General features: G+C 49.7%; 1 protein-coding gene across 3 annotated transcripts in view; it reads right to left on the reverse strand.

Annotated features, from left to right (window-relative positions):
• Positions 1-22354, reverse strand: part of UCK2 (uridine-cytidine kinase 2) — an 82699-nt gene that overhangs the window by 5167 nt on the left and 55178 nt on the right. For 2 of the 3 annotated variants that reach the window (XM_040460984.1, XM_040460986.1), the window contains exons 2-6: positions 12892-13051; positions 12008-12104; positions 8315-8457; positions 2389-2486; positions 237-285 (exon numbers count right to left, since the gene is read on the reverse strand). In XM_040460984.1, coding sequence (XP_040316918.1) covers positions 237-285; positions 2389-2486; positions 8315-8457; positions 12008-12104; positions 12892-13051 — 547 coding nt within the window. Of the gene's footprint in view, positions 1-236; positions 286-2388; positions 2487-8314; positions 8458-12007; positions 12105-12891; positions 13052-20830; positions 20852-22354 lie in introns of those variants that run through there. The other variant, XM_040460985.1, reaches the window with a different exon arrangement.

Raw genomic sequence — 22354 nt, forward strand, 5'->3', positions numbered from 1 at the left:
ACACACACACACACACACACACACACACACACACACACACACACACGTATGCAAAGGGGCCTGTTCCCAAGGCCAGGCATGTAGGCAGAAATTTCTTTCTGGCTCCCAAGAGCAGACCAGTGGTTCGGCCCTGTCCATGGAGCCTTGTCTGGTCACCACATCCTGTCCCAAAGTCTGATTGACAAAGGGTAGAATACAAGTGATGCCCTACGAGAGGACCCTCGACCACCACTCACCTAGATTATCTGCACCTCTAGGAATGATCACATCAGCGTATTTCTTTGTCTGTGGAGAAAGATATTCACAATGCATTACAGGGGGGTTCCAGAGAAGCGAGCCCACGCCCCTGTCAATGTGAGGCTAAGGGGAAAGGGTCAGCCTTCCTACTACTGACCCCACACAGTGGCGTAATTATCTTCTAGTCCCTTTCTCTAAACTACAATACAGCAGCTTTCTCTTGATTTCTCATTACTAATATTTAATACAGTTTAAGCTTATGACCTACACAGAGAACGTGGTCTTTGAAACGAAACTCATAATTGCTTTCTCCCTACTAAGAAAAATATGAATTAGAAAAACCCAGTTGAAAAGGGAAGCAGTTCACCTTGGACGTGTGGACACAGTCTGAGAGGTGACACCATGAACCCTAACACAAGGGTAAACCCCGGAAAAACAACCCCCACTGATGACCACTTTCACTGGCTCTGTTATCACACTTGGCTGGGGCGGGGGGGGGGCGCGGGGAAAGCCACAATTCGAAGCATTCCCTTTTTTGTTTTTGTTTTTGCTTTTTATTTTACTGAGATTTTGTGGACCAATTTACAAATAACTATGTCCTGGTGTATGACCCAAGTTTAGGTTAAGACCACATGACCATGACTTCAGACCATGGACATCTTTACTCCAGGCAGCTTCTACACAGAAACCATTCAGATTCATGTGTGTCCGGCCCAAACCCAACCCGAAGGAGGCAATTTATCAGGTCCGAGCTCCTGGCTTACGTGGGAATGACCTGATCTTCGCTGAGCACAGAGTGGCTGGAAAAAGTAGAAACCACCCAGAAAACGTGCAGAACTTTAAGCTCCATTACAACTAAGTTAAACAGCAGAAAATTGGCAGTTACCTCTAATTTATGTACAATCACAAGTTTACCATGGGTTCTTTTTAAGTTGAAAAGAGCAGAAGTCCTCCGACAGATAGATGGATGGATAGAATTTCCTGGCTTCTCAGCCCCTTGTGCTCTCTACCCAGAAACCTGATCCTGTGACCCAATCCTCTCTGGGGGAATGAATAGGGCATCAGCGTTACTCAGGCTGACTCCGAAAGTCCACCTGTCCCCGATCTGAAACAAAAAGTCTTGTCTGCTTTGACGCAAAACCCCACTAACAGACTTAAAGGAACAGATAGTTGGAGATCCTATTTTTCCAGGAGAAAGAAAGAAGTTAATCACCAGGAGAAACAGAGAAATTCCCACACTCAGCCTCACTCTACACCTCTTCTCAATGCCCTCATATTCCACTCTCTCAAAAGAGATCACCCAAGATCAGACTAAGTCCCAACATCTCCCCACTCTTACAGCCTAATGATTAAATTGTTAGGGAGTCAGACCATGGGGAGGCCAACCCGGGGAAGACACATGATACAGGTGCAGAAGTCTCCTGAGTTAAACGTTTCTCCCTGTCAAACGACGTCATCTCCTGCGTTTTCCTCCACCACTAACCTCCCACCACTCCACACCTTTTGTCCCTGGTGGTCGCCTCTCGACATTCACCTGTCTGTCCTCAGGAGGCTGAGGGCCGATTCACTAACGCCTAAAAATTCCCCATATCTTCAACCTTCCTTCTCTGAAAGCCACCCCACCAGAGAGTTCCCAGCTGCCACAGGAGGAAAGATGAATCTATACTAGGGCAGAAGTATGGAAGCTTACATGGTGGGACACTTCCCATAGGGGAACTTACACAGGGGCCAAAGACAAGCTCAAAGCGGGGGCTCAATGTCGTGGCAGAAGAGATTCAGAAGGAAATAACTGGTAGCTGAGCCCTCCCTGCACCAACACGGCAACCATCATAGACCTTTTGAAGATCCAGATGGCCGAGTCTGTGCTGAGACCTGACGCACCCTCACACCTCGAGGCCGCCAAGCAACAAGAGCAGAGCTGGCTGGAATCAGACAGCGGGACCCTGAGGGACCACTCTGACAGCTCCTGGGGAACACAGTGGTAGCACACAGAGCCCCAAAGGCTGCCCTTTCGTGGGGCTTCGGGAGAGAGGATCACTCGGAGAGGAATGGGATTCAGGCTGGGGGCTCCGTCAACTTATGTAGCTTTACTGGTACGATCAGGTTTTACATTCTAAATTCAACAAAAAACAAACCAAGAACGCAACTCACTGGCAAGCAGAATTCCTCAAAGGCAGGCTTGACGAACGTAATGTACTGAGATAAAATCTGCTCAAGGTCCCTCCCTCTTTCGCTGATGTCCCTTAATACTATAAGAAAAGGAAAAACAAGAATCAAGAAAATGGTGCACGAGCCAACACATGTCTGCCCTTCAGGAGGCAGACCCAGCTCACACGGACTCCACGATTGATCTGGATGATTCACAGCCCGGATTCCCGAGAGACTTGACCAAGAGCAGGTCGGCAGCAGCTTCAAGAAAAACAAGTTACATTTTTATTGCTATCGTCCCACGTGGCTATGACCAAAGGCCGTCCAGCCTAAGCCAACAGTCTTCGTGTTTCAAGCAGCATTGGACCCGAATAAAATTTCAGCGTGAACGACATAAAAAGCAGGACAGTCCTACAGAGCTCGTAACAGGAAGTAGATGGGGCCCCAGGAGGTGGCAGGACTCCCCAGCAAAGGAGCCCCACGCACACCTTGAGCCGTCCCCTCGCACTTACTTACCTGTGCACAGGCCACTGACCTACTGATGTGCCACCTTACACACCCGGCTCCCCCCACCTTCCAGCCCCCCCAGGGAGGAGGGAAGGCAGAGGGTCCAGCTGCTGGGTCGGCCATTCCTGCTAACCTCCAGCATAGAGGTTTGCCAAGAGAAAACCACTTAATGAAAGATGAGAAAAGCATGGTTTTAGAGATGGTGTGGCCACCCAGCGGGACTCATCATCACCCACCTTCTTCCTCTCGGGCAGTGTTAGCCAGGGGCTTTCGACAAACACCTTTATTATTTTAACAGAGTCTGTTGTCAAAAAAACAGAAAAAGGTCTGGGGCGCCTGCGTGGCCCAGTGGGTTAAGCGTCCAACTTCGGCTCAGGTCGTGATCTCACAGTTCACGGGTTCGGGCCCCACATCGGGCTCTGTGCTGACAGCTCAGCACCTGGACCCTGCTTCAGATTCTGTGTCTCCCTCTCTCTCTCTCTCTGCCCCTCCCCCAACTTGTGCTCTGTCTCTCTGTGTCTCAAAAACAAACATTTTAAAAAGTGATAACAAAACAAAACGAAGCAGAAAAAGGTCTGACCCCCTAAGGGACTGGAATCTTAGTTTTCCGCTCCATCGCTAACCACCCTGATCCTCGGTTTCCCCCAAAGTTAGCAGTGAGAGTTTGGAAGGAAAATCTCTCGGTGAAAACGGCCCCGCCCTACAGGGGCCGTCTTAAATCTTGGCCCCCCCCCCAGTTCCTCCATCTTCCACCCCCACCCCAAGGCGGGGTCCTACCATCAACAACCATCTGCAGAGGCCCCTCGACTCAACCATTTCTCAAGTTACAGACACAGCAGGGGATGAAACTCACTGCAAACAAACCGGGGAACACTTGTGAGTGAACTTCTGGAAAGCCATGTCTCCAGATAATTCTGTGCTTCCGCGCACCCCCGCACACAGGCACGCGCAGGGCAAGGGCGGTCGTGGTTAGGATTCGGGCTGGCATGACGTCCGTGAGATTAGATGGCTAGAACACGGTCTCGAAGACCACGGTCCAGAGAGTCACGTGATACCGCTACCACCACTTGACCTTTCCACCAGCTCCGCAACTTACAAGGACGTTTTCCGGCCTGAGCCCTGGTCACAAGATGGCTGGTTGGCCGCTAATGCGTCACCACTTGCCTCAGAGCCCCTCCTGGTCGCCCGCTGCCCCCCCCCCCCGGACTCCCCAGCCAGGAAGTGGTGCTCTCGGGCATTCTGACTTGGGGCCCGGCAGCTCGGCCACGAAGAAGGCCCAAGGGCGGCCACGTGGCTCACCCCCACAGGCCTCGAGAGCCCTGGCGCGCCGGCTAACTAGCTCCCCTCGGCCAAAACACACAGGCGGCGTGGCCTCCAATTCTTCACGTCTCCAGGTAAAGTACAAAGAATAAAGGAAGCCGGAGCAAAGGGTTATCACAGCTGGGGAAAAAACAAACACACGCCCGCACTTGGGCAGCTTTTACTTGAAAGCCCTGCAAAAGCCCGATGTGGGTTTGTTTCCCAGGGAAAGCATCACAAGTGCTGACGGCTTTAAGCAGCCTGGGAACCGTTGTCCTGCCCCACCTCCCCCCCAAACGTGCACACACGGGCACACGGGCTCTCCCGTAGCTGTGCCACGGCCCTCGGCCCCGGCCTGCAGCTCCCTTGTAACCGGCAGACCACAGAGCTCGGTGACCTGCAGCGTCACCGAGTGAGGGCCGGGGAGAAAGCGGATGGAGCAGGAGAGTCACGGGGAGCCAGCTCTGAGGCCCAGAGCTGCCTCCCCATCCACCATCTAGATCAATGCAGGCAAAATGGCCCTGCACTTGAATCCTGACCCCACTCTTACCTCTCTGTGACCTTAGACAAGTTATTCAACCTTTCTGCACCTCATTTTCCTGAACTGGAAAACAGAGACAGTGATACGCAGAGACTTTCTCAAAGTCATCACTTAGGAACACAGGGAGAGGTACACGTGGGAAGACACAGCGGAGAAGGGAGCAACAGGGAAGACGGAGAGAAGCCCTCCTACAGTTTCTGCCCTGGAAAAGGAAACAGGAAATGGGTGAGGATGTTGCCCAGACACGGGGAATGTGCAAATTCAAAAGGCATCACCCACCTCCGCTCTCGGAGAAGCTTCCACCGCGTTATCGCCTTCAACAGCCCGAGACCCCTCCCTGAGCCCAGACAACACTGCGCGGAACTGCCCTGCTCCTCGGGCGAAGTCAGGAAACGGGGCCAAGCCAAGCACTGAGTCACAACAAGGTCTTGGCACAGACCGGAAACTGCAGGGACTCCAAACCAGCTCCTTGATGATCACTCTGACCTCGGCACATTCGCTTGGCCAGGAAAGACCCTTTCAGAGGAGGGGGGGTAAAAAGCAGGAAACTCACTACACGTCCGCCCACCTTCCCCCTTCCCCGCCTGGGGCTTCCACGGCAGCCTTTCCAAAGTGCTCCTTCTGGTCAGCCAAAGTCAAGAACGAAATTCAGAAGGCCCCAGGATAAATACAATTCCTTGGTGGTTAAGCCAATTCACTTTAAAAATTAGTCAAGGGGCACCTGGGTGGCTCATTTGGCTGAGCGTCCGACTTCGGCTCAGGTCATGATCTCATGGTTCATGGGTTCGGGCCCCACACTGGGCCCTGTGCCGACAGCTCAGAGCCTGGAGCCTGCTTCGGATTCTGTGACTTCCTCTCTCTCTGCCCCTCCCTTGCTCGTGCTCTGTCTCTCTCAAAAATAAACATTAAAAAAAATTTTTGTTTTAATTAGTTGAGGAGATGTGTTACTCTAGCAATAGAAGAGACTGACCGTCCACCAGAGCCCTGATGCTATGGGAACCGGACACAGAGAATTATGGCAGGAGAGAGAGTAGGTGTCAGGGGACCTTGGACCCCTGCCTCAGTTCTTCCCTGTCCCCGAGTTCAAGGGTGGGTGGGAGTCAATAACACACACGGAGGGAAGATGAAGGCTGGAAGAAGCCAATTCCCCAAAGTACAAGGGGTTCCCATGGGATGGAGGGAGGTCTTTCCAAGGCTGCGTGGACCAAAGGCAAATCCCCCCTCCCATGGGAAGGTCAACTTTGATCATAAGGGTAACCGGCCCGGGAAGTATGACACACAGAAGGGTGAAACTGCGGCACCAACTCAAGTCTCCAGGAATGTTCTTAGGCCCAGCAGCTGCTCCTGACTAACCCACCCTCTCCCTTACCCCACACCCTCCCATCCCCCAAAGCACATGCCAGGCATGGTTTTGGTCCTATGTGGACAGAGTTTGTAGAAACAGCATGTGGAAAGGCCCTGAAAGTCCACCAGGAGAATAACTCTCCAGCGGGTGACCTGAGAAGACGGAAGGCATAGGAGAGAAAGTGGGAGCCTCCCTGCAGGGGTCATTGAACCGACCCAGAGAAACCCACAGGAGGCTACCATCCTCACTGTCACAGAAGGATCCCAGCACCAGAGAGCAAGGGAGAATTTTCTGTGTCATCGGCGCCATGATGATCTGTTTGAATTAAAGGCCAAAGTCGTCTGATTTCCAAGGGCGCTGAATTCTCTATTCCCAAATCTTGGTCCTCATCCCCTGTGCCACACCTCACACGTCCTGCTCCCTCAAGCATAACTTCAGTCCCCAAATGATGGTATCAGCCTCGCATCCCAGCTCGTGAGAATGTGACCGCTCACAGGTTCCAACTAGTCCCGCCGGGAAAACTCAGGAAAACAGAACACCTACCATCTATCAAAGCGGACTTCCGATCTAACCCAGCAATTGTTATCAACTAATGCGCCACCCGGCATTCTACCCACGTTACCTCTGATCATCACAACCCAGGGGTCCTGATCTTGACATGATCAACCACTGGGGTGATTCCGATTTATGAGGGACAAAGAAGTTAATGCGTAACCTGCCCGAGGTCACACGTCTACGAAATGGTGAAATCAGGATTTAAGTCCAGTTCCTCTGATTCCAATTTCTTCCCCTGGAGCATCATACTGCTTCCCTGATTTGGCAGACTGATGGGGACATCCAGCAGATCACCCAAGGCAAGGCCTGGCTTTGGGGACTGAGGTGATAAACCAGGCCCTGGGACAGCTGTGTGATGGACCGTCAGCCTCAGGCCTCGATTATCTACTAAAAAAGACCACGTAACTTCTTACCTGGCCAGAGTCCTGACCCAAAAAACAGGCTTGCCTCCCTCATAAAGAAACCCAAGCGTGGGAGGTTACAGGAGTCACAAGGGCCACCAAAGTCACAAAGGTAGCTGGAGGCTATGGGGCTAGAATAGGGGCCTCCTAGTCTCCTTTTATCCATCATGGAGTTCTACCCCTCCCCCACCCCACCTGGGAGTGGAAGTGTAACAACAACTCACTTAGTAGAGTGTAGACACTACTACTTGGGAGGGCAAAACTCATTTCCCTGGATTCTGCTGGTTTCACTTATAGTTCTTGCCGTGAGAGGACTGATGGAGATAAACTCCAAGTTGGTTTTGTGAACCGAGAAGAGAAAATGTCACAGGCTCTGAGGTCAGAAGGCTCCGGGCTGGAGCTTACAAAACTCCAAAGTGCCCAGGATTTGCTCTGTGACTAGGAGCCACCTTGTCACTTCCTAGGTCATGTTCCTCTTCCACACGATGCGGACTCGAAGCCTTCCTCGCCCCCACCCGCCGCCCCCATGGGGGGTGTCCTTTCCTAACTCTGCTGGTACCTTCTCACCCCTCCCCACCCCTGCTCAAAACCCCTTGGTACCTCTCCCTCCTCTTCCAGGAACCGAATCAGAAGCCACAGTCCCCACAATCTGCATCAAGCAATTTCTAGTGTCTCTAGAAATGAATGCACGAGCCCCGTGTGTCTATATTTGCACGATGTGACTTCTTGGGTTGTCTCGTCATCACTCTACCACACCCTGCATGAAGTTTCCCAATCCCTCGGGTGGAGGCAAGGGCTCTCCTCTCCACCGACGGGCAGTTCTGTGTCCTTGGGACCCCATGGCATGGGGACTCGCACAGGCACACTCCCAAATAGCCCTGCAGAGGAACTGACCGACCGACTTTGCTCCACAGCCGGCTGGACAGAATGACAAAACCTCCACAGAGCTTTCTGGAAAATCAGGGCTAGAGAAGCAGCCTGGTGCCACAGGCACAGGGCACTCCTGCACCCACACCTCCTACAGTTAGCTCCGGTGTAGATTACGATGCCTGTGGGAAAACCAGTAAGAACTGGGCATTTAACCAAACCTTTTTCCAGCGAAACCAAAACGTAAACGTCTCGTTTCACCTCCGTGACCTCACAAGCCTTCCGTCATCCGAAACAGTGACTAATCCCTTCTCAGAGGTCACCAAATGTTTGGGCAGCAGGATGCCCTGGAGCTGATTGGACTCGGCTGGGCTGGGCCACCCACGCGGCCACTGGGGGCTTTCTAGAACGCACCTCTGCGGGAGAGCCGCGTGTCGGCATCTGTGTCCACGAAAAGCTTCATCTGGAACAGGTCTCGTACTTCCTGGGAGTAGAAGGCCAGGATCCCTTCAAAGAGCACCACGTCTGCGGGATAGACAGTGACCGTCTCCTCCTTCCTGCAAAACACAGAGCGCATGACGGGCCGAACCGGGCAGGGTGGGCGACGGGGCAGGAACAGCATCTGTCTGGGAGTCTGGGGTCCTTTCCTACAGCAGGACCGAAAGGGGGTAGAGCTAACACAGCCTGGCAGAGCCCTCGGACCACCACTGAAGACCCACCAAAGGGCCAGCAGCACCGGGGCAAAGGTCCCCTTTGACCAGTTCTTCTGGGCTCTGGCCATAAAGCAGAAATCGAAGCCCGTCATCCCTCTCCTTGGAATAAACAGCCTGCTGTGTGTTGAACGCACAACAGAGACAGACAGAAGCAGATGCGATTTCTTCTTTTCTCCGGAGGCGTCTGGGGGAATGCTCTCGCGCACGGGCATTGATGGAACCTAACCTGGAGCTTTCACAAACAGAACCTCACAGTTTTCTCCCAACAACCCTACCCCTTCCCCGCTGTCCTGAGGCAACTGGAGAGGAGAGGAAGGGCCGGCAGGGAGGGAGGGAGGGAGGCGAAAAGGAAGTTGTAAAGAGAGGTGAGGGGAGGAAGCATCTCCAGGGAAGGAAAGACTCCCGAGCTCTGTGGGGTCGGCCCCTACGGCTAGCAGAAGCGCCGTGGCGTGGCGTGGCATGGTGTGGCCATGGCCGTGGGTCAGGGCCTGTGGGGTCCAGGGCTGCAGGGCGCTGCTCCCTCCCCCTCATCACTGATGCAGGGGTCCTGCATCACCACCTACCCCACAGGGCTGGGTAGCCCAAGGCAGATATTAGCAAATAGAGGGCTTTTCAAAAGCAAGGCGGGCGGGGTGGGTTCTGTTGCCGAATGTGATAAAGGGAGGCCGAATGCGATAAAGGGAGGCCATGGGCCGAGTTGCGCCTTGCCTGCATTTTCAGAGCATTCTTACCATCTGACTCTGTCCTAACCACCCTAGGCTGCACTGTCACCTACTGCCTCTAGCTCCAAAGTCACTGAAAGGGAAGTCATGATTACCACCGCAAGGTTAACTCCTCACGCGGGCATTGGTGAATAAAACCGAATGAAGCATTATTTTTTAAGTTCCTTAAGACGATACGTCCATCGGGGCGCCTGGGTGGCTCAGTCCGTTAAGCGTCTGGCTCTTGGTTTCGGCTCAGGTCATGACCTCACGGTTGGTGAGATCGAGCCCCGCAACGGGCTCCATGCTGACTGTGCGAAGCCTGCTGGGGATTCTCTCTCTCCCTCTGTCTCTGCCCCTCCTCCGCTCATGCTCACTGGCTCGCACGCTCTCTCTCAAAATAAATAAATAAATAAAACTAAAAACAAAACAAAAAAAGCCAATAAGGGCACCTGGGTGGCTCAGTCGGTTAAGCGTCCAGCTCTTGGTTTCAGCTGAGGTCATGACCTCACAGTTTCAAGGGTTCGAGCCCTCCATCTAGCTCTGCACTGGCAGTGTGGAGCCTGCTTGGGAATCTCCATCTTCCTCTGCCCCTCCCCCACTCACATTGTCTCCGTCTCTCTCAAAATAATAAACTTTATATAAAAGAGAAAGGACAAGAGGTTTATCTGTGCAAACACAGGGAAGCCAGCAGCTACCAACCCAAGAGGGTGCACTGAACTTCCCTCCCATAAACACTCCTCGATTCCTTCTTAGCTCAGACCCTTGGGTTCCTGTCTAATTTCCAAGGCAGACACTGTTAAAACAATGCCAAAGTGGCAGAATGTAGGGTGTAAATGACAGCAATAAAGGACCAGGTGAGTACGGTCAGAAGATACTCTCTTAGAACAGTGACAGAACTCCAGATTTTTGTTTTGTTTTGGTTTTTTTGAGAGAGAAAGAGAGAGAGAGAGAGAGAGAGAACACAAGATGGGGGGAACGGGCAGAGAGAGAATCTTAAGCAGGCTCTGCGCTTAGTGTGGACCTAGGTGCCGGGCTTGATCCCATGACCCTAGGATCATGACCTTATCCGAAATCAAGAGTCAGACACTCAACTGACTGAGTCACCAGGTGCCTCAGGATGGGCTTTTAATTATAGAAACATTTGGCCATCAACAGATGAATGTACAGATGTGATTTATACATACAACGGAATATTACTCGGCCATCAAAAAGAATGAAATCTTGCCATTTGCAGCAACACGGATTGAACTAGAGTGTATTGTGTTGAGCGAAATTAGAGAAAGACAAAAAAAAATGTTTTCACTCATATGTGGAATTTAAGATAAAAAACAGAGAACATAAGGGAAAGGAAGCAAAAATATAAAAACAGAGAGGGAGACAACCATAACACACTCTTAAATACACAGAACAAACTAAGGGTTGCTGGCAGGGTGCTGAGTGGGGGATGGGCTAAATGGGGGAGGGGCATTAAGGACACTTGTTGGGATGAGCACTGGGTGTTCTATGCGGGGGATAAATCACTAGATTCTACTCCTGAAATCATTATTGCACTATATGGTAACGAACTTGGACTTAAATTTAAGAAAATAAAATAAACAACATTAAACAAAATTATAGAGATATGTGGTAGTAAAAGATGAAATCTAATTTCCCATTAAAAAAAAAAACAAAAAAAACTCCACCCAAGGGGCACTCAGTCAGTTTAAGTGCCTGACTTTGGCTCAGGTCATGATCTCGTGGTTCACAGGTTCAAGCCCCGCGTCAGGCTCTGCTGACAGCTCGGAGCCTAGAACCTGCTTCAGATTCTGCGTCTCCGTCTCTGTCAGTCCCTCCCCTGCTCATGCTCTCTCTCTCTCTCTCTCTCTCTCTCTCAAAAATGAATTAATTTTTTTAAAAAATAAATAAATAAAAAATTCCACTGGAGAGAACGAAGTCAAGGAATCAAGAAGAAGGTGGAATGATAACCAGGTGGGAGAAGCCTTCAAAACAGCAAAGGGCTGAAAACACCACTTACTGAGCGATTTGTAGCCCAGAATATGGAGCGACTACGTGCGGTTGATATACCAGTCAGAAGTTTAGCGTCTGCCTGGGAAGTCCTGAGTGAGCAGAGTCCCTGGAGGCTCGAAGGAATTTGGGGGGGTCTGGCCAGGAGCCCCCTGCAACCACGCAGAGGGAAGGAAGACAGGACGGAGGTCAAGCCACACTCCTCCATTCCTAATCAGGAGCACAAACACAGAGCCGCGGAAGGGACAGGACTGAGAAGCTCTCCCGAGAGTTCAGTGTCCCATCTCTGGTGACCTCAGCGCCCTCACACCTCTCTGCGCGGTCCAATTCAAAGTAAACCAGGAGAGAAGATAGAACAGTTTCCTTTGCTCTTCTTCCTGTGTCCTGTGCCCAGCCCCTTTACATCTTATTCCAGGAACAACAGCTCAGGGATGTGAATCAGGACAAATACGTAGTCCCTCACCTGAGCCCAAATTCGTGAACTTGTCCTTTCAGAGTTAGCAAATCGTGATGAGCAGACGGTCCCAGGAAGCGCTGGGTAAAGTCCCCAAGCCGTGCCCACCCACGCACATGCTAACAGGCTGCAGTGGGTACCACACAGGGGAGGACCCTGGCTGCAACTTGACAAACGGGAATGCTCGGGGAACTACAAGGAACAACGCCCAGCCCAGGAGCAGGTCACTTACCGGGAATGAGAGACAAAATCATACACGGGAATCTGTACTGTTTTCCCTTCAGTGATTTCTTTGAGTGTTTTGAAGATGAGTTCATTGTCAAAGGCATCTGAAGGAAACCAAACTGTTAAAATGTTTCTCGATTTTAAAACGATTTCTCCTATAATCTTACACATGTAGTTCATGTATGTATATCACACCCTAGAGGAGCATATACACCCACCCCAAAAAGCCAGATCTCTACCCAAAGCAGAAGGCAAACTCCCTGTGACTCAAAATAGAACACACGAATGAGTTCTGAGACCCTGCTTTTCTTCTACCTTTCTATCCCACCCTTGGCTTCAGGCCTCACTCTCCTCCAAGTTCAGCTGCTGCCTTGGGCACTGGCATAAGTTAACCTGGAAAGCATACTTACGACGCGGGGAGGCAACAGGTTTTGATTCCAGTGGTTACAAGGACCCAAACCAGTTAAAGGGCAATGTGCTGATCTGGGACCATCAGGGCAAAAATCACTGTCAGACATCCTGGACCCTCCTTAGTCCTTTCTGCCAGTGAGTTTCACACCATGCCATGCACACGTGTGCGCAGGTGGGGAGGAGGGTGTGACACAGGCTTCAGGTCAGAGGAGGCAGAGGTGTTTGTGCTAGCCTGTGTCTGGCCAACCTCAAATAACAGACTCCTATGGAGTCACCCTCGTTCAGATGCAGATTCAATCAGTATTTACAAACTCATGCAATGTGTGATGTGTTTCAAAATGGCTTCTTTAATATGAGCCCCACCATAACCCCGCAAGGTATTTAGTAATCCTCCCTTTTACAGGTGGAAGCAGACTCCAAGAGGTTAAACAACTCCCTCAGTGAACCAGCACACAAACACACCTTCAAGTCCTGACTCACCCGGGTGATCAAAATTGAACTGGCCCTTCAAGGCTTTGGCCTTCTGCTCCGAAGTGAGGACACGGTAGAAGCTATCCTGGCTCAGGATAACCACCTGCTTCTGGCGACAGTCCACCTCATTCTGTCCCAGGAGCTGCACAATCTTAGCACAAACGGAAGACTGGAGGAGAGAACAGAACACCAAGGATTAAAGGGGAGTGCAGAGTCACTAACTCATGAACATGCCCTAAGCAAGGCCTTCTGGAAGGAAGACTCCAAAGGCTACCATCCTGTATGATGGATTAGAAGGTTAAAAGAGAGAGACAGCCTGCTGAGAAGGAAGTTTGGAGGTCCCAAAATCTCTTCCTCCCTTTCCTAAATGTGAGCAGTAAGGGAGATGATTCATTTTCAGAAATACCAAAAAAAAAGCTGTGCCGTTTAGTTAATGGTAGGTTTACAACCTATTGGAAATACGTACAAATGCTGCCAACAATGGGTATCCAACCCTTAGACACTTCACTTCCTGGTTCTTCTTTCCCTCTCTGTTTGCGGGCTTATTTTCACGGGCCATACAATGAGCATGCGCCAAAGTACAAAGGGAGGAGGGGCTGAAAGTCTCTGGGTCACCACAGGGAATGTACATTGTTACAATCAGACAACTTCTTGCCTTACGTGGGCATAGGGGACTTCCGGGTCAGTTGTAACCTCTATAGTACTCAGCCAATGAGGAACCAGGGGAGGGACTTGCCTCTGTAGTACTCAGCCAATGAGGAACCAAGGGAGGGACTTACACGCTAGGAGATAAAATGTCTGCTGTAACTGCTTGTCCATCATCAGACACCTGCTCTTGCAAAACAATGACTGAAGCCTCGCTTCACTGTGCTCCGAGTCTCCGCGTCCCTCCTTTGATTGGGTCGGTGGGCTCATTTCTCACGCTAAACACAGCTTACTACTCTCAGGTGTCTTCAGGGACAGCAGCAGTGAGGAGGGCAGTCATTTCTACCTCCTCTTCCGTAAAGTCTTTTCTAAAGCCACTAATAAAAACGAACGCAAATTTATTTATCCCTGCTTGTGCTCTGGCATAGATACACAAAACAGACAGCAGAGAATTGAAAGAGAGCAAGCACACTGATGATGCGCAACGGGCCTCATGAAGTGATGGCACGTCCATGTAGAATCAAAACCGCAACCAGAGAACGTGGCCAGTTAGCAGTAGGGCCAAGGTCGTGGCTTTCAGCCCACTTCGGTGGGTTACTCTTGCTCTAGCGCATAGCCGTGGACTTGTTCACACTCACGGTGGAGGCTTCTTCACAGATGTTTGCCACTACTTACGGACTGGAGTGACATGGGACACAAAACATCACCAACACCTAAAACACTGGGGTATCCCAGCTCAGAATGGGGGAGCCAGAAGGAACTCAAACCTATATGCTTTGTGTTGTGTGGCTTGCAAGACACAAATCTACCTGTGACATTGTCACACGTAATAAGAGACATGGATTTAGTCCTCCTATTTCTGGCCAAGAGTTCCTAAAACCCCTGCATTTCCTCAGGGAAGAGCAGCAGGCGACATGCGTCTATGTTACGTTAATGAGGTAGCCTTTGGAAAGCACCAAAGGCTAGGGGCTGGTTGCCAGGGGAACCAAGCACGTGATTAGCAGCTTAGAACTTTAACTCCCACCACCCTGACCTTCAGGGAGAGGAGAGCAGAGAGGAGAGGGGCTGGAGGCTCAGTCAATGGCCAACACCAAGGACAGAATCAGTCATGCCTCCACACAAACCCGAGTGGATGGGGTTTGGTGAGCTTCCTGCTTGGTGAACACGTGCAAGTGCGGGGAGAGTGGCACACTCAGAGAGCACTGAAGCTGCACTCTTGTTCCACACCTCGCCCTGTGCAAGCATCTCGGCCACCTGGCTGTTCCTGAGTGACATCCTTTTATAACAGACTGGTAACCCTGGAAGTAAAATGTCTGGATTCTGTGAGCTGCTCTAGCAAATTAATCAAACCCAAGGAGGGGGCCGGTGGAACCTTCGATCCATGGCCAGTCAGCCAGGCGCACAGGGGACAACCTGGGCTGCCCACTGATGCCTGAAGTCAGGGCAGAGGGGGTGGAGGGCGGTCTTGCAGGGCTGAGCCCTTAACCTGTGGGACATGATGCTGTCTCCAGGTAGACAGTGTCGGAATTACTGAGGTGAGGGGGCGCCTGGGGGGCTCAGCTGATTAAAGATCCGACTCTCGATTTCAGGTCAGGTCCTGGTCTCACGGTTCGTGAGTTTGAGCCCCATGTCACGCTCTGCATTGACAGTGCTGAACCTGCTTGGGATTCTCTATGTCCCGCTCTCTGCCCCTCCCCTGCTCCCAAACTCTCTCTCTCTCAAAATAAACATTTTAAAAAATTTAAAAAAGACTTATTGAGGTGAATTCTCAGATACCCTGCTGGTGTCCCAGAATGGCTTATTGATGTAGGGAAGCCCCTCCCCCACACACAATGGAATTGGAATTGGGTATAGAACCTAATATCTACCTTTTCCCCTCCAATAATATACACACTTCATAAAGAGAAAAGCGTAAGAACAAGCGCTTTCCAAAGAATGAGGCAGTGAAGGACAGTATTTACCAAAGAGCTCATTTCTTTTTTTCCATTTTATACAGAGATTAATTTAAAGGTAAGAATGTCGGGACGCCTGGGTGGCTCAGTCGGTTGAGCGTCCGACTTCGGTTCAGGTCCTGATCTCACAGCTGGTGGGTTCCAGCCCCACGTCGGGCTCTGTGCTGACAGCTCAGAGCCAGGAGCCTGCTCCGGATTCTGTGTCTCCCTCTCTCTCTGCCCCTCCTCTGTTCACACCCTGTCTCTCTCTTTCTCTCAAAAATAAACATTAAAAAATTAAAATAAAAATAAGAATGTCTACATTACCAAAAAAGCCTGCAAGCCATAGCCACGCCCCCTTCTGGAGTTGGCTGACCTAATTGCAAGAGGTGGAAAATAGTGGCATAAAGATTTCTTGGGTTCGGTCTTGGGAGCTTCACTAATGAACCTGTTTTACCAACTGGCTTTAACAAGGTAAAACAGGAAACTATAAAAAGTTACATTTCTCACAAGCTGTGCATTTGATTTGTACAAGCATAAGGAGAACCGGCCATTCCTGTTGCCCTAGTCAATCCACGTGAAACTGTTTTGCACAATATTTCCTGTTGGACAAATTGTAACACACAACCAAATAAGGATCTTTAGGGGCACCTGGGTGGCTCAGTCGGTTAAGCGTCTGACTTCAGCTCAGGTCATGATCTCGCAGTTCGTGGGTTTGAGCCCCGTGTCGGGCTCTGTGCTGACGGCTCAAGACCCTGGAGCCTGCTTCACATTCAGTGTCTCCCTCTCTCTCCACCCCTCCCCTGCTTGTGCTCGCTCTCTCTCTCTCTCTCTCTCTCCAAAATAAATATTTTTTAAAAATTAAAAAAACATAAGGATCTTTGAGAGAACAATATTTTGATAATTCTTAATTATTTGAGAACTACTTTACTTTTCTGACAACTTTGCACATTAATAGAAAAGCATTTAAAACAGGATTTGAAACAGGAGCTATGTCGGCAAAAAGAAAAAATCATAGAAAGGTAAAACTTGCACATGACTTAAGCTAGATTCAAAAATGAAAATACCACAAGAGAATCAAAGGCTCTAAACAATGATAAACTATATGTTTTTACACAGGTATGAGCCCATAATTTCCTTTCCCTAACTTCCATCTGGTTCTTACATCCTCAGGCTAAGGGGGGCCAGGGCGGGGGCGGGGGGGGGTGGTAAAACCTACACCTACACCTTTTATTAGTAGATAGAATTACTTTTGCAAGTCCAAAGAACAAAAATGAAAAGAGGGATTTATGGGACCAGATATATTTAACATATCTGGTGATTCAAATCATGGTATTTTTTATTTATAGTTAAAACCCACTAAATGGGGGCACCTGGGTGGCGCAGTCGGTTAAGCGTCCGACTTCAGCCAGGTCACGATCTCGCGATCTCGCGGGATCTCGTGATCTCGTGGTCCGCGAGTTCGAGCCCCGCATCAGGCTCTGGGCTGATGGCTCAGAGCCTGGAGCCTGTTTCTGATTCTGTGTCTCCCTCTCTCTCTGCCCCTCCCCCGTTCATGCTCTGTCTCTCTCTGTCCCAAAAATAAATAAACGTTGAAAAAAAAAAAATTAAAAAAAAAAACCCACTAAATGTTTTTTAAAATACGAAGAGTAATCTCTCTTCTACCAAAATAAGTATATATAAAGAAGTTACATTGCCTAATTTTACAGGTAAACAATCATTTCCCTTAACCCAGGTACAACCTAGAACAAATGGATGTAACCCCAATAAAATCAGGTTAATGGGCACCTCTGGAAAGCCAGTGTTTACAATGACTTCTCAGCAAGGATAAAATATGGAGCTACATCTCGTAGGCTCCATGCTCTTTCATGGACCTGTTTGGCGACCCTACTTACTACAAATATGCCACCACCACTGCCTACAATTGGTTTATTTAAGTCACATCCTAGGCCAAGTGCTCCATCACAATCACCTCTGTAAGTCACAAGTGCTATCCTTCACGGACATGGGAAGCTGGTGAGAAGACTTGCCTACAATCCTGGTTCTTTTCTTCCCCTCAACCTAAAAGGTAGTCAGAAGTCCCAAGGCAGAAATCCTAAACACCACTGCATGCACCAGCACAGAAACACTTGCCTCTAGGTTAATCTAGATTTTGCTAGGACAGTAAAACCTTGGTTTGCGAGTGTAATTCATCCGGAAACATGCTTGTAATCCAAAGCACTTGTATTATCAAAGCGAATTTCAAGAACCCTTGGCTCAGTGGGGATCATGTGGCATTCAGCATCGTGTACTACTCGTACTGCAAGACGTCACTTGTTTATCAAATTAAAATTGATGAGAAATGTCAGGACGCCTGTCTGGCTCAGTCAGTGAAGCGTCGGACTCTTGATTTCGGCTCGTGTCATAATCTCACAGTTCCGCAGTTCGAGCCCTACATGGGGCTCTGCACTGACAATGTGGAGACTGCTTGGCATTCTCTCTCTGCCCTTCCTGTTTGCACTCAATCTCTCTCTCTCTCTCTTTCTCGAAATGAATGAAAAAACATTTTAAAAAGATTATTAGAAATGTTTGCTTGACTTGCAGAACACTCACAGAACAAGTTACTCGCAACCCTAGGTTTTACTGTATTTTCTTCCTTGTGGAACTTACTTAAAATGGCCCTTAGAGGGGCACCTGGGTGGCTCAGTCAGTTAAGGTCCGACTTCGGCTCAGGTCATGATCTCACAGTTCATGAGTTCGAGCTCCGCGTCGGGCTCTGTGCTGACAGCTCAGAGCCTGGAGCCTGCTTCAGGTTCTGTGTCTCCTCTGTCTGTCCTGTGCCTCCCCTGCTCATGCTCTCTCTCAAAAATAAATGAACATTTATTTTTGCCCCTAAAAAACCTAGGCAGCTGTTGAATCAGGGGCAGCAGGTACACAGGAGTTCCTTACAGTTTTCCTCTACTTGTGTGGATGGCTTTGAATTTGCGCACAGAGGCTCCACTTTGCCAGGAGTGAGTGGTCTTTGCCTTATTTAAGGTCCTCTTCTTAAGTCTCTTTCATTTTAACACCCCCTTCCCCTAACCCTGCCTTCTTCGACAGGACGAAATGAATTGCAAGGTGTCTCGTTCCCTCAAGAAAAGAAATAGTTCATTAATGATGAGCGTTGGAGACGGTCGTGAGCTTACAGAAAGCTAAAGGTGGGCGAGGACGCAACGGCGGGCTAACATTTAAAATCATTACAGTCACTCGGGGCGCCTGGGTGGCTCAGTCGGTTAAGCGTCCGACTTCAGCTCAGGTCACGATCTCGCGGTCCGTGAGTTCGAGCCCCGCGTCGGGCTCTGGGCTGACGGCCCGGAGCCTGGAGCCTGCTTCCGATTCTGTGTCTCCCTCTCTCTCTGCCCCTCCCCCGTTCATGCTCTGTGTCTCTCTGTCTCAAAAATAAACGTTAAAAAAATAAATAAATAAATAAATAAATAAAATAAAATAAAATCATTACAGTCACAGAAAGACAGATACTGCAGGATCCCATTTATAGGAGGTTTCTAGAGTAGTCAAATTCACAGAAACGAAGTAGAATAGAGGCCGCGGCGGGGGGGGGGGGGGGGCTGGGGGGAGGGGGAATTGGGGAGTTAGTTGTTCAATGGATATAGTTTCACTTTTATGTGAGGAAAATTTCTGGAGATTCGTTGCCCACAGATGGGACTACGCCGAATACTAATATGGCTAAGGGGGTAAATTTTATGAAACAGGTATATTACCACAATCATTATGCGCAATCATTATTATTAATTATAACAAGAGCAAAACGGGCTGTTTCTTCTTTACTGGTACTAGGCTCAGTATTTGGAAACCATCTCATTTACTTATTACAACCCTAGGTGATAGAAATTATTATCACATGCACTCCACCGACGTGAAGACGCGTGGGAAACAAAGACAGAAGGAAGTGGTAGCCAAAATTAAATTTTCTTATAATCTGCAAGCCAGCCACTGATAAATACTTGCGACAGGCAGAGTGGAACATTCCTCCAGGATCTCTCAACTGTCTTAATGTTAATGCTTTGCTAGAGGAAGAAACCGCCTTAGCTTGACAACTGCTAGGCCTCCGGGATCCATGGAATCTTCTTTAGCATATGAAAGTCCTTCTGGAAACTTCCCTCGCCTTTACCTCCCCCCCCCCAGATCCCAAGTATAGAATCAGTCACTGCTCACAATCCTGGGACAGCTCTTCCTGCCCATGGGTCCTGTCCCTGTGCTTTAATAAAATCACCTTTTTGCACCAAAGACATCTTCAAGAATTCTTTCTTGGACATTGGCTCCAAACCCCAACATTCTCTACATCAACAGGTGACATGACTTGCCCAGGGCATGGGTAGTGGAGTCAGGATGCAATCAGCCCAACCGGTCTAACCCAGAGCTCACCCTCTTACTGGCTGGCACCCTCTCAGGCAAACAGACTTTGCTCACGGGAGCCAGAGAGGAGCTTAATTTTCCATGGTCTCTCCAGATTCAGCGCAATGTATCCAGAATATATTTGGTTCTTGCCACTTCTAGCATGTTATTTTAAAGGTGAATAAGCTAGCCAGCTAGTGGGTTGCTGTCTGAACACAAAGTGAAGGTCAACATGAGGTTATCTTTAGAAAAGGGGGTGGGGGAGGAATATATATTTGTTTATATAATAATCGGTAAAGGGGATGTACAATTTCTTCACTTGAATGGCATTCTGAAGACCTCATTCCCTTTAATTCCATTACAACAAGATGTTCATATCTTATCTCTTTTTTTTATCTAATGAGGAACCTGAAGCTTACAGACTCCATCAAGCTAAATGCCTTGCTCAAGGTCACAGAGCTGCATCTCAAATCTCAGGTCTTCTAACTTCAAATGCCCAATTCTTTTCACTCTTCCAGAACAAAAGCCCCGACACTCTCCATAAACGTACGTACTCTACCTTCAGAGAACAGTGATGGGGGCAGGGAACTCGTTAGAAATAGAGGACAGTTCTGTCCCGCTGCGTCATTAAAGTCCACATAATGGTAAATTTCATAGAATTTCAGACAACTAAAGGCAGGCAAGTGATATATGTATCGAAAAGAAGCCAAAAGTACATACACACACGCAACTGTTCTCGAGATTTAGAACCTAAACTTGGAGTCTGTTCAAAACAATCTAGCTGTTTAGAAGCCAGGAACTAGGAGAGCCCCAAAGGCTGTGTAATTCTGAGAGCAGGCCAACACTGGACCCGCTGATCCGGCCAGTTCACCAGATGTGAACAGTGCGCTCGACTCTTAGAGAGACAGACTTCCCATTCGGGAAGCCCCGGGAGCAAGCAGGCAACACGCCCTTCCAGCCAGCCGGTTCCAGCTGAGAGGCCACAGGTTCCTTGTACTTACTACCATAGGAAGGATTATTTCTCTAAAAAAGGATTCTTGCGGAGAGAGTGGCTCAGACAGCCCAGACACCATCTAACTGCTATTTCTAGCGTGCGTGTGTGTTCAACACACATACACACATCTAATTCTTCAGGTCTTCTGTCCAGTTCCGACGCTGCCGAATAAGTAAAAGAAACAAACCAAACAGGACGGCTGAACTCTGGGTCGCTTCTTTGCCAAGAACTCTCCATCTCAGCCCTTAGCTGCTGGGAAGGTGGGCAGAGACGAGCCAGAAAGCTCAGAGTAACGTTAACTCAGCACCGAGGAGTTCGTGAGTTTCTGATTTAGATCTTTGTGCGTGTGTGGTGATGATGGAGGTGGTGGTAGTAATTATATTATGGCTAGCAAAACCCATGTGTAATGCATGGGTACTGGGGCCATCCAGGACGCCAAGACTGGATGTGTCTTCATGCTGGGTGGGTCCCCAGAGGAATGGGCTAGTATTTCGCCCGGGCGACTCTACGGAACACAAAGGGACAGGCTGCCCTGCATTTAGGAATCCCATCAAGGTGCCTGTCCCGCTCTCGGTAAGCTGCTTCAGAATCGGACAGAGGGCTGTTGAGATGGAGAAAAGCCTAGTAACCACCCGAGCCAGGGCTTAAAAGAGCCAGCCAGCTCCAGGTGAAGTGAGTGGACTCCTCATGTCGAAGCCTTCAGAATGGGATGTGGACGTCCGTTAACAACCTGCTTCGAACCTGCCACCACTATTAGCTAATCGAGCAAGAAGGCCAGATGCTTATTAGCCTCTTCGAGCAGGGGGACCCCCTCGAGCTCCTTCCCTCGGGGACTGTTCGCAGGTCACCCCAGCTACTCTTGCTGGCAGCCTTCTGTCACTACCATGAAGTCAGAAATACACTGCTAACTTACATGGTGTCCAGCACGGCCCTCAGACATGACCTCACTCCTTTGGGGGCAGGGGTTTCTCCCCCCAACAGTGCTGAAGCTCTAAATTACGGGCATGAGGAAACCAAAACGCGAGTGGTTTGGCCTGGATAAGATAAAACATCTCAGGGGCACCTGGGTGGCTCAGTCGGTGAAGCGTCCGACTTCAGCTCAGGTCATGATCTCTCAGTTCGTGAGTTCGAGCCCCGCGTCGGGCTCTGGGCTGACAGCTCAGAGCCTGGAGGCTGCTTCGGATTCTGTGTCTCCCTCTCTCTCTGCTCCTTCCCTGCTCACACTCCGTCTCTCTCTCTGTCTCTCAAAAATGAATAAACGTTAAAAAAAATTTCTTTTAAAGGTAAAACACAGCTCATACATGCTGATTTGACTCCCAGCCCGACCGCATGGTAGCAACAGGGAGGGGTTTCTCAATGCTCCCTGGTAATATCCATAAGGCCATCCAGTCTTGGGGTCCTGGATGGCCCCAGTACCCATGCATTACAAGTGGGTTCTCCTAGCTAGAATACAATGACTACCACCTCTCTATCACCCCCCCCCAACACACACACACACACACACACACACACACACACACACACACACACA

Source organism: Herpailurus yagouaroundi, unplaced genomic scaffold, assembly GCF_014898765.1.
Source record: "Herpailurus yagouaroundi ecotype Mexico unplaced genomic scaffold, PumYag 253, whole genome shotgun sequence".
Taxonomy (NCBI): domain Eukaryota; kingdom Metazoa; phylum Chordata; class Mammalia; order Carnivora; family Felidae; genus Herpailurus; species Herpailurus yagouaroundi.